The sequence below is a fragment of the Bombus affinis genome, chromosome 14 (genome assembly GCF_024516045.1).
Source record: "Bombus affinis isolate iyBomAffi1 chromosome 14, iyBomAffi1.2, whole genome shotgun sequence".
NCBI lineage: Eukaryota > Metazoa > Arthropoda > Insecta > Hymenoptera > Apidae > Bombus > Bombus affinis.
The window spans coordinates 2,872,869-2,890,288 of NC_066357.1; the positions used below are offsets into that span (position 1 = coordinate 2,872,869).

General features: G+C 45.2%; 1 protein-coding gene across 1 annotated transcript in view; it reads right to left on the minus strand.

Moving 5' to 3' along the window:
* LOC126924315 (homeobox protein Hmx) overlaps nt 1–16,141 on the minus strand; it is a 28,479-nt gene extending 12,338 nt beyond the window's left edge. The window contains exons 1-2 of the mRNA XM_050738657.1: nt 13,976–16,141; nt 3,465–3,811 (exon numbers count right to left, since the gene is read on the minus strand). Of these exons, the coding sequence (XP_050594614.1) occupies nt 3,465–3,811; nt 13,976–14,568 (940 nt within the window). The 5' untranslated portion in view covers nt 14,569–16,141. The remainder of the gene's footprint in view (nt 1–3,464; nt 3,812–13,975) is intronic.
* Between the last annotated feature and the right edge of the window lie 1,279 nt (nt 16,142–17,420).

Here is a 17,420-nt window from a genome sequence, read left to right on the forward strand (position 1 = left end):
AAAAGCGGACGCTTGAATATCTTGTCGTCTAGAATGGACGATAATCGATGCAAAGTAGCGACAGGATAAGATAATGCGTCGGCTTTTGGTAGCCGCAGGAGGTTGCTCATCGATACCGATTAACGCCTCAATTTTCCCGATAGGCGGCCACGCATGTCGTAATGGAAACATATGCTTCCAATGTCAGTGATGATCGGTAGTTCGTTGTCATTGTGGCGAATGCAAGAGTCTAAATGGATACTATCGCCAACGACCGCGCTATAAATTGTCCCGCGCTTCCGACGGAGGATATGAAACAGTTTTAGTTGCCATTTAATATTAAAATTACCAATATCTAATTATACCTAAATATATCGTACATCGATTATTACAATTAAAGCGGTATGAAGGAAACAGTTTAGTATATTAATACCATCATTTACAAAAGCTTTTGTATAGTTCATGAAGAGGTCATTTTTATTAAAATATAATGTTACAAAATTTCCCTGCGAAGTTAGTATGTTCTGTGGTAAGATAAGCAAGAGCTGTTTTACGTATATTGAGAAATAAGTATGTCGTGACACATCGTGTATTTAAATAAAAAAACGGTTTTTATGGGATGTACGGAGATCCTTGTAAATGACTGTATTTTAGCGAAAGAAAGCATTATTTTTGTTAAAAGTGTTGGCATAATTTTAGTAACGCTAGAAATAAAATTTAGTAGCCATGGTGTTAACTAATTGGTAGACTGCTTGGGAAAGTTAAACGTGCAAAAATACACAACATGCTTGATGTGCGAAAATACGACGAAATATCCAAAGTAAAGAACTCGTTATATCATTTAGAGGGTGAAACAAATTTCTATTTAGCCCTGCTCATAAAAATATGAATTTGCATAAGCATCCGCAATCTACTAATTTATCATAGTTCTAAAAAAATTCAAATTAACATGTACAGGACTATGTGTAGAGTGGTTGATCGTGAGATTTATTAGACGATGGATGCTCGTACTAATGGATTCATTAAGACGGTATATAATCGCTAAATATAATAACTGATAACTCGTTGGTAACTCTGATATTGATTCGCGCGACTAACTGATCACTGGTTGATAACTGTCTTCCTTACGATCGCGTCCGTTTATTTATACTGGTCAGGGGAAAGTCGGAAAATTCAAATTCGTCTTTGTTCGACGGTTGCACGTAGCAGCGACATCGTTTTGTCGGGAATTTATTCTTACATTACATGTATCCTAACGATATTGATACTCCGAGGCAAAACAACAACGTGATTTGAATCGTCCTGTAGCTCGTGTGCCGTTACAGGTATTTTCGCAAATGATAAAAATCAAAGATTCATTCGGAAGAATCTAAAGTGTTCTCATAGTCTAAATTTGTTTGATTTAATTTCACGATAAAGAGGTCATTATATAATAATGATGAAATTAGCATATTAGAGTAGGAAATGGTGTCTGCAGTTTAATCTTCGTTTTACGGTTTCAACTGGGTAATTATGGAACGTGATATTACTAGTATGATGGCGAATGACGAATCCACGCGCGCCAGCATAATTTCACAAATCGTCCTATTTATTCAGGCGATCATTGAATGTTGGTGAAAACGGTTTGGCATATGCTAAACGCGTTAATTAACCGATCCTTTAAAGCGTTTTCGTCGTTGGCATCGGTCGAAACAGAATCGCAGAGATATCCCTTTCGGTATCGTCGATCAACCGGGCCGAGAATATGTGTCTATAAATTGTCTTTGGCCAATGAATTCGATAAATCAATTGGAGCTATTCATCTCGGCCGACCGTTGCATTTAATATTTAGTCGATTGATAATCCGCTAATTAATATTCTATTTATCCATTTTGATATAATTGCCTCAGATATCGGGAGTAGCCATGTTTCACCGCTCTAATGAAATATTTGTCGTTTCTGCATCGGTCCTTCGCGCCTTCCATGCAAAACTCGACTCATCGAGTTGGTTGTACCGCGATCTCGCAAATCCATCGTAAACATCTCGTGTTTCGCGCCTCCATTCTATCACTTCATTCAGAAAACCTACAGTTTCCTCGACTGTTCCATATTACCTCAAATTTGCACATATTCCATGTAAAAGATTATCATTTTTCTGTGATTTACACACGAAGAATATCTCGTGTAGATAAAGCATGTTTTATAAAAGACTTAGAAATTTTGCTCATAAATTTCGGTTTCTATGTAAATCTTGACCTATTGTCCTTTTCTATTTCTTTATCAAGATGCTAAGAATAGAATTTAAGGTATTTTAGAACGTCGACTGTTGTATGTTACATGTTACGTGAAATGTTTTCTAGGATAACGATCGAAGAATGAAAGCGACGAGGTGTTTACGAAACTATCAGCGGCAGGTCTCGCCATAGGTGCAAACGGTCATCATCTAGCAGGCTGCCAAGTATTTTGGCGAAGTGGCAGGAGTAAAACGATCGGCGGGTAAGGCGATCGACGTTGGTTTGTCGTGGTGGAAGCCGTGGAAGCCATACTTGTCGACGTCCACGCTCGCGTTTATACACTTACGTACAACGCGTGCGAGCCCTCGTCTTGCCCTTTTCTCTTTTTCTTATACCGTTTCCAGTTTCTTTTACGATGCTCGCGAATTCCCATCTTCCCAAGTGTATTTCATTGCGGATCAATTTCTCTCGTAAAACATCCCTTATTTATACTTCCTTGCAACCAAACAGTACGTCACTTTTGTGCCCTTTACCTCGCATAAAAATCGACGATTTAGTCAGAAGCTACAGGAAGAGGATTGTTTCTTTCAACCGTGATAATTGAGTTTTGTCGATGTACAAACAGGCCGTTTGCAAGAAATTATGTCAATCAATCGATCACGTTCTCTCCGCGCAATTTGGGATTGATGTGCAACGATAGATGCATCGTTGATGTCCACGTTCATTCAACGGTCTATTTGCAGATAGAGCGAGCGCACGATTTTCAATCAACGAGTTGTTCCGCACGAGAATGTTTACAAGCCTCTATCACGCACGAGTAGCCTAAATTTATGATTCAACAAGTCGACACGATTTCACGCATAATCATACTACTAGAATGTTTGTAGAATATTTGTACGAATATATGTATATTCGATAGAAGTAGCTTTCTGGTCAAATGGTCCCTAATCGGATCATTTATTATGTCATCTATGGGTGAATGTATCAAGGATAAACGAGTATGCCGTTGTCCTGTTACATCGATTTTGATTCGAGAATTAAATATAGAATACAAGCTGAGATAATGTTATTTGTTTTAAAAGTAAACTAATACTCTAAAATTAATCAATTTAATCCGAACTATCGTTCATCACCTATCACTTAATAGCACTAAGAAAGGTACCTTGAATTGTTGGTTCAACTTCATGAATCACATTCAGTTTCCTAATTAAAGACTATATCCAAATTTTTGTTTAGTGGTAGAATTCTTGATTCTTGGCATTGGAAACTCACCCCTTTGCGGAAAGGACGCGGAAGCGGGACTGACACGACTCAAGCTGCCGACGACGTCGCTCGGCGACGGATGTTCCAGCGTCTGTAGGCCGTGCGTCGGCCTCCATGGAAACGGCCAACCGGCGCCACCGGGTAGAACGCCGCGGATGCCGTCGGCATCGACGATATCCGATTGGCCGGTGACCTGAACGGCGTTGCTCAAGGCCGACGAAGCGGCTGCCAGCCGCGAGTGATGTTGGTGTTGCTGTTGTTGGTGAAGGTGTTGCAACGTCGACGGAAAGAACACACCGCCGACGCCAATTCCGACCGGATATCGGCCCGCTATCAACGACGACATTAGGCCCAATCTGAAAACGGAAGATTCGATGAAGTTCAAACATCGTATCAAAAGACGTAAAGATACAGTGGCTAAAACTGTATCGATCATTTTTCTTCGAATATTTTCTAGTATCGTGTATCTCATTCAGTTAATAAATGTGTTTCAAGCAAGTAGCACTGAAAAGTAAAAAACAATTCTCTCTTCCTCTGGTTATAAGAAGTTCGTCCATTAATTGTGATTTAAGAGACATGCGATTTTTCAACGATCGCTTCTTTCTTTAATTAGTTTTTGGTGCTATAAATGCCACAAGGATCGTGTAATTGTTTTTCACGCATTGTACAGTCTCTGATCGAGATTGATTTACTTATTTTCGAGAAAGATTCAATTTATTTTTCGTGATGCGCTGCTTGTTTGAAAAGAAAATAGCAAAGAAAATTTCAGTTGTATCGCCAGTCATAACTGGCAGAGTAATCTTAACATTTCGGGATTGACATCGTCCAATGATGCCGTGCTACTTAAACGAGACACCAGGCTCAACAACGTGATTATAAAGATCGCACGAGTCCCACCTTATCAGAACTTACAAAAAAGTCCTCGAATCTCGTATCTTTCATGCGCAAAACATTTCTGAAGACATTTATTCTGCAGAACGAAAAAAATTGAGGGATTTGGGATTAAAGGGTGGTTGTAATGGGTTCGATTAACCCGGAAGTATTCGCGTAGGATCGGTCACGTTTCACCGAGAGTTAGCTCTGCCGGATCATTTCGGGGCGCGGCAGCGTAAAAGTGAAACCGTTAGCGAAATGTTTGCGCCGGTTGCGAGCCGTTTAAAGCCGCGCTCTAAATAAAACAACGCTAAAAAAAAAAAAGAGGGAAACAGCGGGATTAAAACACAGCGGCCGCGTTTCCAGCGGGTTGAAGCGTGGCTGAATGCGAGCGTTGCGAGGCTTTACACAGTTGGAACGTGGCCGTGTCCGAGGCGTCGGCCACGATTCAACCTGGTCCTCTCTCCCTTCGTTTCCGCGCTCGAAAAACCGGCAAACGGTTCCAAACCCATTTATCCGGTCCATGGCCGTTTCGTCGAAAACGAGCTCCATTCTCTTTCTTGTTGCGTTACTCGCGAAAAAAGACCAAACCGTTCTTTCCGTGCAACCGATTCTTCGCGATCTTCCGAAAGCCATTAACGTCTGCTCGATCTTTGCCACAATGCAAAGGAATTTTTCGAGAGTTATGCCTATTAAGGGCAACGCGAGCCGTTCCCAACAATGACATCAGCCATGGCTCGCTGTTTGTACAGCCTCGTTATTAACGATGAAAATCCGCTTACGGGATTCCAATGAATCGGTTTACCTTCGTCGAGGATTCTTTTATTCGTTGTCTGTGATCGGAAGTCGAGAGCGTGAATGGAGAATTGGGCATAATAGATCTCGCGAATGAAATAGATGATCGATAGAATCGTAGGTCGTGACTAATTGAAGATTGTTCAGCGATCGAGTGATTGGATGCGCGTGACTTTTGCAGAGTAAAAAGAATCAACGTGTAGAACAGAGTAGAATCGTGAAGATGATAACTCGTTAGGGTGGATTGTATTTGGATGATGGTAATTAGTTTTCGGACGAAGGTTTGAGCGGAGAGCGAATATCCGCCGTTTGCAAGTTTTCTGGTAAATATAGCTCTTTGTTACCGGGTTCTTGAAGGTGCTCTTAATTGTAGATTAAGGTAAATGGAGCTCGTAGTGATACCTAAACCTGTCTAAACCAGGGGCAAATCCCCAAATCCGGATATTTGTAAATGGAAGGTTACGTTCTCCTAAGTGCTGATCTCGGCGAGGATATTCACGGCTGGAGCACAGCCGCTCTACAGCTTTCGCTTTTCAATGTACACGCAACCGAATTGCTCCTTGAGTTCTGGGTTCGTGAGCTGCAACTCGAGCTACCGACGCATGCAAGGTCTCAACTACAATTAGAACTCCATTCTATAGATTATCTCGACTAAACTTTCACCGAGAGCGTCGAACTTTTCTATTCTTCGTACATCCACGCGGTTTGATTATTTTCACTTTCCATATTAGTTGAACTACGAAAAATTTCCAGTCGCTCAATGGAAATTTACTAAGACAAAAGACTAGCAAAGCTGCTGCCACTTCAAACTTCCCAACGTTAGTGTTTATCCTTGAATAATAACAGCGATACTTTTCAATGGTACTCAAGTAGAAGTTTCTAATTAGATCTTACCGCAAACAGAGCTGCCAACGTCTAACTATCTCAGGGCGGATCCCTGCTCCCGAAACAGAGAGCTCTCAATTATACCGGCCATTTTGCCGGGTCGTGTGTAACAGCCTGGCGATCGTTATTCCTGATCAGCGTTAAGTGCAGCTGCGAACGCTTGACGTTGCGCTCGGATCGAAAGAGAAATAGAGATAGAGAGATCGAGATAGATAGATAGATAGATAGAGAGAGAGAGAGAGAGAGAGAAAGAGAGAGAGAACTTAACGCTCTAGCGGCGATTTGCGGCCGGCGATTTAGTTGGTCATCAGAAATGTAGGTTCGAACACATCGTCGGGAGCCGGTACGGCAAGAAGCCCACCGATTCGGAAGCCATACCAGCTCCCCCGTTGTTCATGACTCGTTCGTTCCCTCTCAGTCCGGCCACGAGCTACGATCTCTGATCGCCGAATCGATGCACTTTTCCTCCGGCTTGGTTCATGCTCGTTGACGATCGCCGACCAATCCTCCGACGGTCGAAGCTTGTCGAGTCGACACGCTGCTTGCGGTGGGATTCCTTAATCGTTCGGAGTTGTCGAGAACTGTTCAGGGACACTCGTTTCTCATTTGACGTTCCCGATGTTTGTTCGAATATAGTTGAAATTGATTTTAACGAGAGTCTTGTCGCCACTGTGCGTGCAAATGTTTGCAGAGCTTGAGTTATACACTTAGACTGCGGATATTTATGCATTTATAAGAAATTTCAATGCAAAAATCAACTCCGCTTGCAAGTAATTACTACACGAACATTATCGGCGAATCCCGAAGAAAGTCACAGTGAGAGAAACACGCAATTCTAGTTGTCTCGCATCGATAACTGGTAGGGTGGTCGACGCGACTAGTCGCGGTATAAGAAAAAGAAAACGCAAAAGAGGAGTAGCTACCGGGGGCATCGGCCATACAGATGCCCCGGGAAAGATAAAAGAAATCTGACAACCGCCTGTTTGTAAGCATCTACTTGGAGGGAGGCCGTTTTCTAAGGAGCCAGGTATAAACACCAAACACTCTCGGCCGTTCGAGGAGCGTGCTCCACCTTTTTCTGCCTAATTCTTGCGCGGCTTACGTCTTCTTAGGTAGCCAGCGGAATGAATGGCCGTGAGCAGAGGCTTTCTTCTCTCCTTTCTACGGGCGCGACTCCTCTTGCTCCGGCTTCTTCCTTCGCTCGATCGATTCAACGAGGGTCCTCGACTTCCTTCGATTCTACTTTATCAGCACAACTTCAATACGGCACATCCCTTTCTTTCTTCTCGCCATCCACTTCTTCTTCTTCTTCTTCGATCTCTTTCTTTTTCTCCGAGTTGATCTTTCCCGTTGGTCGGTCGGTGATCTTATTGGCTCGATCGAATGTCCACAGGAAGAAACTCGTTGATTACGAGTCACCCCGGCATAATCGGATACGGACGGCTTCGATGAAACGCGACGATGAATATAATCGGAATCGAACGTCAAACCGACGATATTCTCTGTATCGATTCAACAGCCGGTCGATGGTCAAGCTTTGATTCTTCGATGTGCAGATCCTCCACCAATTTGTCCGTTAAACTTCGTTCTCCCCTATACAGCCATAGTTCAATGGATATATTATCCCTTTTTCTGTATTGATTATTATCCCACCTTTTTACTCGGTCATATCGCCCGCTTGCTCGTACGATTGTACGCTGGTACTCGCGCGCGCGCGCGTTCTAGGGCGAGCGTGCGCCTAGTAAGTGGCATTCTCGAATATAAACTCTTTATGCCGTGGTTAACGATCGCCCGTAACCCGATACGTTTTTGTCGTGTACCGTTACACTAGGGGAGGTAGTTTTCGGTGCGTAGTCCGAAGAAGGAGAAGTCGATTACGCACGATGGCGGCCAATCGTTCCCGCACAGCTTTACACCGCCTCGAAACTTCGCCGATTTCCGCGGCGCAAGGGTTTCACAGCCTCGCTGGTAATTAAGGGCTCTCTGCTCGGAGACCGATCGTTCACGCCTCTCATCTTTCTTCTTTTTTTTTCTCTTTTTTTCGTCTCCAGGCTTTGTGCTAATTCGTCGTCGCCGCTGGTGGTTAAACGAGAACGAAGGGTTTTCGTGAAGGGTAGTGAATTGGCCTGAAATGCCAGAACGTTCGAAATAAAATCGTACGAATCTTTTATTCTGCATAATTTGAAAAGAATTTGCATTTTTCAATGGAAGTTTCTTTTCAATTTTATTGCCGGAACATATGCAAAAATATTACGCGAATCTTGATATTGACGAGGGAAGCGTGCTATATTCTTATTGGAAAAAAGGAAAATCGCGTCTTCGCGTGAATCTTAATATCGATAAGGGAGCGAGTTTTGTTTTTGTCGATTTGCCTAACAGCGTTCATGGTTACGTACTGACTTATAAAGTGTCATTACGATGACCCAACAATGAGTTATTGGCTTTCAAAGTACTCGGCTAAATCCGCTACTTGGCTTCATTCCGCTGGCTGCCTGTTACAGGCCAAGTGGAGGATTTATGCTTGTGCTTACACAGGAGACAACTTCATTTCACTGGATTTCAAGGAAACAACTTAATTGCTTTAGCGCGACGCTTGCAGGCTTTAGAAACCCAGACCAGGATACATTCGCGGATTAAACCCTTCGCCAGGGGGAATTAATTACGCCAGACGCCGCTAAGATTTCTTCTCCCATTAAAAACTTGTCCGTTTACGGTATGTACGGTTTAACCCATGAACGGGACGTCTCGTACCCTCCAGGATACGTATTTCACTCGTAATGTTAAGGAAATTTCATCAACGTAAGTTTCTCAAAAATATAATATTCACGTAACGATGACAAAGCGAAGAAACGAAGAATCAGATAAAAATTCTTCGATTCTAAACAAACGGTATTGCTTGTGGTATACAAACGGAATAAATAACGGTAGACTGATCGTTTAAATAGCATTTTATACCGGAGTGGTTGCATATCCGTGCTTTCGAAATCAATTTCCATGAAAACATGGAATAGTGCCGACAGCTACTGCTCTGCAATTTTGGCTCGTTTTTCGACACTCGAAAATTCATCTTACGCGATTAACAGCTCTCGTATTTATATCAAAGTTACGCTACATACACAGTTAAGATTATTTACGTATAATTTCTATATAAAATACGTACAATTTACGTATTAACATACACAATTTTGTTGTTCCTGATTGTACCACGAATTTAAGTTTACGCTGCAAATATATAGGATTATTCGACCTGTTAAATCATCCATCGTGGATACTAATAAAAGTAACTTTCAAAAATTGAACGTTTCGCAATCATCCCCATAAAAGACCAGACTCGCGAAATATTCCAAAGTACATGCTTCCCCGGTTTCAGTCGGGATTTTCGATTTCGGCGAGAGAACGGAGGCGTCATCAGCGTCAACGGTAGAATAAAAGGGACGAGAGCCCGAAAGAGTAGAGAGAGGAACGAATCGAAACGACACACGTACGTACAGAGAGGAGAACCGAGGAGGGAAAAACGAGAGGGAGAAACGTGAAAAAAAGGGGGTAGAACGGGAAAAGGCGGAGGAGGAAAAAGGAGGAGGAAAAAGAAGGAGAGATAGATGGAAGGAAAGAAGGAGAGAAACTGTGTTTCGACGCGATTATTATTCGTGGTCTATTCCCAGCTACCGTTCATTCCACATTTGTTTCCGACGCTGTAATTTACGGGCGATCATACAGAATGGGCTTTATCGTACCTTCCTTTGAAACTTGCAGCACGATCCCACGCTAATTAACGAATCATTCATCGGCGCTGTAATTAACGAGGCCGACTCTGTCGCGGATTATCCCGGCCAGATCTTTTGCGCATAGACGTCATATGCCTGCGGTTACGTTACTGAATATTGTTGCTCCCTTGCAAAGGAGCCCGCGCGACTTTTGCACCATTGCTAAAAGAGTAGACGAGTAGGCGAGAGGGAGAAAATAAATATATATAGCGCATATATAATATAGTATGCACATAGACATATACAGATATACATTCTTACGACGCTTCCTGTATCTGTAGCTAGTTTTCAATGCCGTGTTCGTGCGAGATTTTTTTCTTCTTCTCTCTTCGTCTATCCATCTCCTTCTATTATTTTCTTTTTGATGGTTTTTCCTTTCTTTTTCCTCTTTTTAAACGGAATACTGTTACATTTGTTGCGCTTCGTTTCCCGGGATAAACACGCGGTAATTAGATTGGACCGCGAGGAAAATGTTGAAGATAAACGAGAAACGCGTTTCTGTTACGCGTCGTCCTTCTGATTAATTTACAGACTCTGACGACGCTCGCACACACGAGCTTCTACCTCTCATCACTGGGATATTATCAATTTTAATACGGCTTTGTCTCGCGCACCTACCTTCCCGCCCACTCTCCTGCCACTCTTTAAACCTGATAGCTTCGCGCTACACGACAACTCGATACAACTTGAATTATTTTCGACCTTGCTACTGCTTTCTGCAGATTTTTGTTTCCTTGGAGCAGGATAAGAGTCTGTCTAATTGTTCTTTAAGCGATAAGGATCTTGTTATAGAGACAGGAGAAACCGTGAGATATGTTTCAGTTGCGTCCATAAAAATATTCTGCATAAGCATTCGCGATCTAGTTATTTCATAGCGGTAAAAAAGCTTTCTAGACTCGTTCTTTTTACAGCTATAAAATAAAATACTCGTCGCTCGCAAACAATCAACCAATTAATTAATAAACCGATTCTCGTTCCTATTGTTAATTTTCACGACTTTCAGATCGCGGCGCAGATATCGATACAAAATCATTTTCAGACACGTCATATTTTTCAATTGATCCCTTAAAACGGAGAACGGTTTAGATCGAAGGGTGTAGCGGCAGGGGGTTAACTGTTAACGTGCTTCTGCAACCCTCTACATGCGTGTATATGCAAAAATGTGGCGAAACGGAGAAGGATGCGAGGTAAATTCACGGACCGGCTAATTCAGGTAATATTCTACACGGGAATCCTTTCTACTGAAATCTCTTCCTCCCTGGAAATGCTATTACCGTATCAGTTCAGCAAAGGGAGAGAGAGAAAGAGAGAAAGAGAGAAAGAGAGAGAGAGAGAGAGAGAGAGAGGGTTGCACGTTAAGCGTCGAGATGGTCGGGGGAAGATTTCACGGTGCAAGCTTTTCGTCTACTTAGCCGACCTTGGTGAGGCCAAGACTCGGATGCCGTAGGCAGCGATTTAATAATAAATCAAACCAAGAAGTGTGTTCGCTTGCGTGTGTTGCTCTTGCTTCCTCCGCGCGGAAGACGCTCGCTGGGGTGGCCGAAACGGGACGGGATAGGTGGCCGTTTCTCCCGGGAGCCTTAGGCTCCTTAACTTCCACTACGCGTTGCCGTCTCATCCGCTGATGTATTATGCACCCGTTGCCTAATTGATTCTTTTCTACTTTCCGCGCCTACGTTGATATTCGATCTTCCATGGCGTAGAGTCTACGGAACGGGGTGCAATTAGTTTTTGTCTAATGGTCTTCTAGAATGGACTTCGTCGTACATATACCGCAAACGTGTCGCAAACAATGTCGCAACACGAGATAATTTAATTTCACGTTAAAAAAATATGAAAACCATCAGAGGGGTATTTCAGGGATGTTCTTTGTATCCTGCTGATCGTTCAAAAGATAATTCTTCGATCGTTTGTCGAATTTTATAGATTTATCGATTATCGGAGACATTGAAAATATTTGTGAATCTACCGAATTGTCCGAGCGATATCAAAATTAAGAAATTCTCGCGTGATACGTATTCTGACATTTCACACGAGCAGTTTCGAAGATCGAGAACCACAGCAATGGTCGTTTAACGCACCACTATTTTATCCATCTGGAAAATTATCGAGTGACGCGCCATCGAAGTACACCCCCTTGTGGTGACAAGCTCGTGCCCCGGAATAATCTTTTCTCTCGATCGAAGTGACGGGTCCCGATGCACCGTTGGTTCGAGTGCAACTTAATCAAATGGTAAACGGGTGGAAAACAAGCAATTGGAGGCATCGAACCGTTATAAGAGCGAGTAAGCAAGCAAGTAAGCAAGCAGTCGGTTATATAGCGGGGACTCGTCAATCGGAAGGGGGTGTAAATCTGATAAAATCATCTCGAACCCTCCCTCGTCTCTGGCAGCCCCTTGTGGCTCAGCTTGGCCCGGCTCGAGTTCCTTGCCGAGATATATCCGATACAGAGCCGGACGGCCCTAAGTAACGTAAGTAATGTAAGAGGGTGGTTGTTGCTACGGTTGTTATTAAATGAGACAGCCTAATAGGCCCATTACGGACCCCTCGGTCCATTCCCACATAATATAATCCGAAGCTGCAGCCACGCGTTTCTCTTTCCGCTACTTTATCACTCCCCTACCACCTCCAACCACTCTGTCCTTCGACCAAAGTTCACATATATATACCATTCATACGACTTGTGTATGTTCACCAAAAAAGCATTCACTCTGAAAGAAAATTTCATTTGTGGCTGAAAATCTTTCGTTTGATTCTTGCGCATCGTCCAATATCGTCTTCTGATTTTGGATCACGGATGCTCGGATATTCGGTTCTCGGTTGGATGTTTCAGATCATTTTTAATGGTGTTATTATTCGAAGAATTGTACTGTGAATTGTGGCATCCTAAATAGAGATAAAGGTCCTCCGTTGAACATCCTCGAACAGTAGAAGAATGCAGTTGACCGAAATCTTTTTAACGGATCTGTCTTGCCTTTCACGTGTGAAACAGTTGCTGGCCCTCGATGAAGTTTGAGAAAATAAGGTAAACCAGAGAACAGCGTTGCGGATCGTTTCGACGCCACTTTGGGAAAGTCATTCGAATAATTTCGTTTCCATTTATTGCGTCACGAACAAGGATAATGGCACTATACACAATGTCCTCGAAGAGAAAAAAAAGTCGAATTGATCAAGATCTTTCACCCGAATTTCTTTCGCGTTTCACGTTTGATCGGTTGTTGACGTTCCCCTCCGTGAAGTCTGGGGAAAATAAGGGAGAGACGAGAATAATATCGACACTCTTTCGATAAGATAATCGAAAAGCAGGATTTTAAAAGTAAATAACGTTATTGGAGAAAAAAGTTGGCATACATGTATCGATTGCGTTGATTGTGGCCAATCGACGTTAATCGTATGCGGCGGCGCGCGGTCGTCGATGAAATAGTTATCGCGCTGGCAGTCGCCGCAGATATAAAATTGATGGCGCGCACTAATTCCTTATTAGTAAACATTGATACCTAACAGCATTTAATGGCGTTGACGTATTAACACGAAATGATAGTTCCACTGGTATGAACTATATTCGACATCGGTGCGACATCGACAACGAATAGATGCTACCGTCGCGTACCCGCCATTCGTTCGACGAACGTGTTAAATTATTCTTGGACGAGAAGCGGGGCAGAACTATCGGTAAATGGTCGATTGTTGCGCGTTTCGAAGCTGTTTACATTTCGACGATGATAGCTGGATTTACGATCCTTGCAATTTAGAAATCATTAGTCAGATATAGCATTATTTAGGTAGAATAATAGGTCGCTTGGTCGCTTTCGTACGATAAAATACCACGAGACGAATGATTGCAGAGAGATTAAACGGATTTTGTAACACCTTGCGTACACGAAAACTTTTACTAAACTCAAATTCTTTCCATCGACCTATCATAATACGCGGTACTGCCAAACACAGCTGAAGCTATTGTTTGATAATCGTTTCACGATTGCAAAACTCAGTCGCACAAACAACACGATGAAACGCAAAGCATCCATCAAACCACGGGACCGTTCAGTTCGGTGGACCACCAAAAATTCGTACACTGAAAACTACGAAAATAACCACGCTGAAACCGCACAATATTCAACGTTCAGCGTTCAACGGCATGAAGTTTCATTGAATGACATACACTGTGAAAAAAGGAACAGATCGATAGAGAGGAAAACATACCTCGACAGCATCGCCAAGTCGGCCGACGCTTGGTGACCGAGCAGAGGGTTCGTAGAGGCGTCGCTGGGCGGAGAGAAAGTGGACGCCGGGCTGGTAGCACTGGTAGCACATACGATCCCCATGTTAGTAGCATTGTTTCTGTTGTCTGTTGTGTGACCGACCGACGAGACGCCCCTTTGATTGTTGGAAAATCTCAAGGACGTAGGCGAGGACAAACCCCTTGCAGGGCTGTCGCAGGAGGATCCGATTCTCTGGGAATTCTGAGCGTTCGTTGTTGGCAATGGCGAGCCTCTGTCAACATCCGACGATTGCCTTTCAGCGGACACCGTCGATGTAGAGTCTATAGGAGGTGACTCGGGTCTTCCAAGGATGCTAGAGATGCTGAAGGACGTGTACTGAGGGTTACACGCGGGCCTGAGTGCCGGTTTGCTTACGTCGAAGCTGAAGGAATGGTGATTGTTCAACCCACAACCAGACTTTCCGTTTTTCTCTTGTAGAAGCAACTCCGCCGGTGTCGAGCTGCTCCTCGAACCTTCCAGTTCCAAATCCTCTTCGGACACTACGGATACCTCGATCTCCGTTTCACCAGACATCGTTGACTCGCGTCCAAAGAGTCCGTTCCAGCGACGTTCACGGTTCCCCGAACGGAACGCGTCAGTCTCGAGTTCTGTTTCCCCTGGAATGGCACACGATTCGAGCAAACAGTCATCCGTTCCACTGAACACGGCTCGTTGTACGCGTTCGTCCCGTCAGAAGAGCACAGGATGCTCCTCCGCCGACGGTCCGACGGCAGAACACGGTCTATCCGACACGCGGAGTGGTTCGAATCGCGGCTCGCGTCGCATATCAAGCGGAGAGCGTAACACGATGATAATGGTAAACTGTACGGTGTAGACTAGCGGGTTCGTCGCAACGCCTTCGATGGCAGAACGTCCCTGGTCGTGCTGGATCGGAGACGGATCGCTCGATCGCGCGACATTCGTAAGCGATACCCTGGACGACAGGATGATAGGAGACAAGACACTTGGAAGGCCCACCCTTTCCAGAGCCACCCTCTTTCGCCCCTCTCGTCCTTCAACCACCTCTGTCCACCACCACCACCACCTTCCGACTTTATTCGCGCGTCACAGTGTGCGTTATACTGTGCGTATATACAGGCGAATGTATTTGTGTGAGTATGTGTGTGTGTGTGTAATTGTGCGCTTGTGGTAGCACCTCCTCCCACCACCGCCTACCAACCTGACACGTAGCCGTTTCTCCTCTCTTCCTCACCCCAAACTGATCTTCTCTTCCCCTCTTCGACCCGCTAGTTTATTCGCGAGACGTTGCCGTACGTGTAAAACCGCGAAGAGCAACACGGAGTCACTTCCTCGAGTCACTTTCTCTTCCACTGATCGTTAATCACTCGTTCGCCGGTGTTCCGCTTTTTTTTTCCCACGCAAGATCGATGGATCGCATCCCTTTGTTTCTTTTAATATTTACCACTGGATCGGATCGGATCATCGTTACACGATTTACGAACTATGGTCAAGTACTCTTGCACGAAGATGCACGGTGAATCGCACAACAGGGTGAACGTTTGGAAGAATCGGTAGGAACAACACGGTGACATCCACTCGCGGAAATCGTCGGCCGCGAGCACGAGCAACGAGGTGAAAGTAGCCGAGAATCGCGAATGCGTATCGTGGCGAATGATGGACTGCGGATGGGCACTGTGCTCGCACTAAGGGTAGGAAAACGCCGGAGAAACCACAGGTCACACGAACGAGGGCCTTACTCGAACATTCGCGCACGCAGCCGGAGCGCGCGGAGCGACGTAGGGAAAGCGAAGCGGAGACGGAGAGTGCGAGCGAGAAACAGCGGCGAAGAAGGAGAGAGGGAGAGAGAGAGTGAGAGAGAGAAAGAGAAGAAGCATAGGCAGGGTGGAGAAAGAGAAAGAGGAGGAGAAGATGGAGACGGAGGAGGGTAAAGAAGGATAGAACGTGGAGTCACGCTCCGAGACTCACGGGGTGGTAGTGTTGCGCGTCGGATAGATAGACGACTACCGAAGGACAGACGAACGGGCCGAAGGGATGGTTGAAACGAGAGGGATGAAACACGAACGAAGATAGAAGGGTGGCGAACGCGTTGGAGGGGAGCAGAGAGGATGGCTAAGCTGCAAGTTGCCAGAAGGGGTGTCGTTGTTGGAGGGGCAGGGGGCGGGGCGGAGCAAATGGCTTACCGTGGGGGATGGATGTCGCGATTTCTCATAGGGTGGAGGCGCGATCGATGACTCGTGGCAGAGTGTATCCGGCACGGGGGTAGCCGTAGGTGCGGGCCAATCGCGTGAGCCGCGTCGTCCTTAACTCGAAAGATACTCGCCCTCGGCGATCCTGCGGATCGCGGAATGGGGGTGGTAGCGCTGCCTCACCGAACCTACCTACTCTGCCAGAGCTAACCAAGGGGTGGGGATAACACACAACTCCGCTGGCTGGTGGCCGTGCCTCGCCGTGTTACTTATCCATTATAACACTCCAAGATCTTGATTTAAGCCTGCAGCCAGCGGTGAGCTTTTAACCAATTAGCCTTTATAGCCTACCCCCCTCGACACCCCGTTCACTCTACTACCCCGTGCTTCCCTCTGTCCTTCCCTGCTCGCCACCCTTCTCACCCCTCGGCTCGCGTTCCTCAGTCATCCCCCTCTCCAACCGCCCATTTTAGCTTGCCTCGTCGACTACTCGCTCGCTCTCTCTTCCTAACCGGTGTGCCACACGATGGTAGTTCTCGTACACCTATATCTGCTATTCTATACCAACGTCCTCGCCGCAGTCGCGCGATGTACCCACCTAATCTACTGCTTCTCTCCCTTCCACCGCCACCCTCTAGTTACCTCTATCCGTTAGCTCCCTCTTTTTCTTCACCGTTCCGGCCCTCCTTTCTCGCTCTCTATAACCACATGCATTATGCGCGTCGGTGTATCAGAGCCGCGTATTCGCGCGTGCAAATACCCCGAGAGCACGTAGCCGGCCGCGCGGGGGTGAGTATCTCGTTCCGAGTCAGGAACCCTCGTCGTCCTCCCGTCTCTATCCATGCCTCGTTGTCGTCTTCCGGCTCTCTCGCTCTTTCGCGATACTCGCTCCGGCTTAAATAAGCGCCAGGCGACGGAAATTAAGAGTGGACCGCGCGATTCCATCATGATACCGATATCGTGCTGTCGCTTTTTCTTCGCTCTTCCGCTGCCTTTGTCCACGCCATTCTTATCTTCGTCCCACAAGAGAGACGCGACCGAGATAGAAATTCCGAGCAAACCATTTTAACGAGCAATTTTCCCCGATAAATAAATTTTTTCATGTAATTTACGCGACAAAGGGAGCAAGTATCGCTTCGGATCTCATCTCGCACCTCTTTTTGCGGAAGAATCACCGAAGGCACGGCCGACTAACGAGTCCGGAGGGCTCCTTTAACG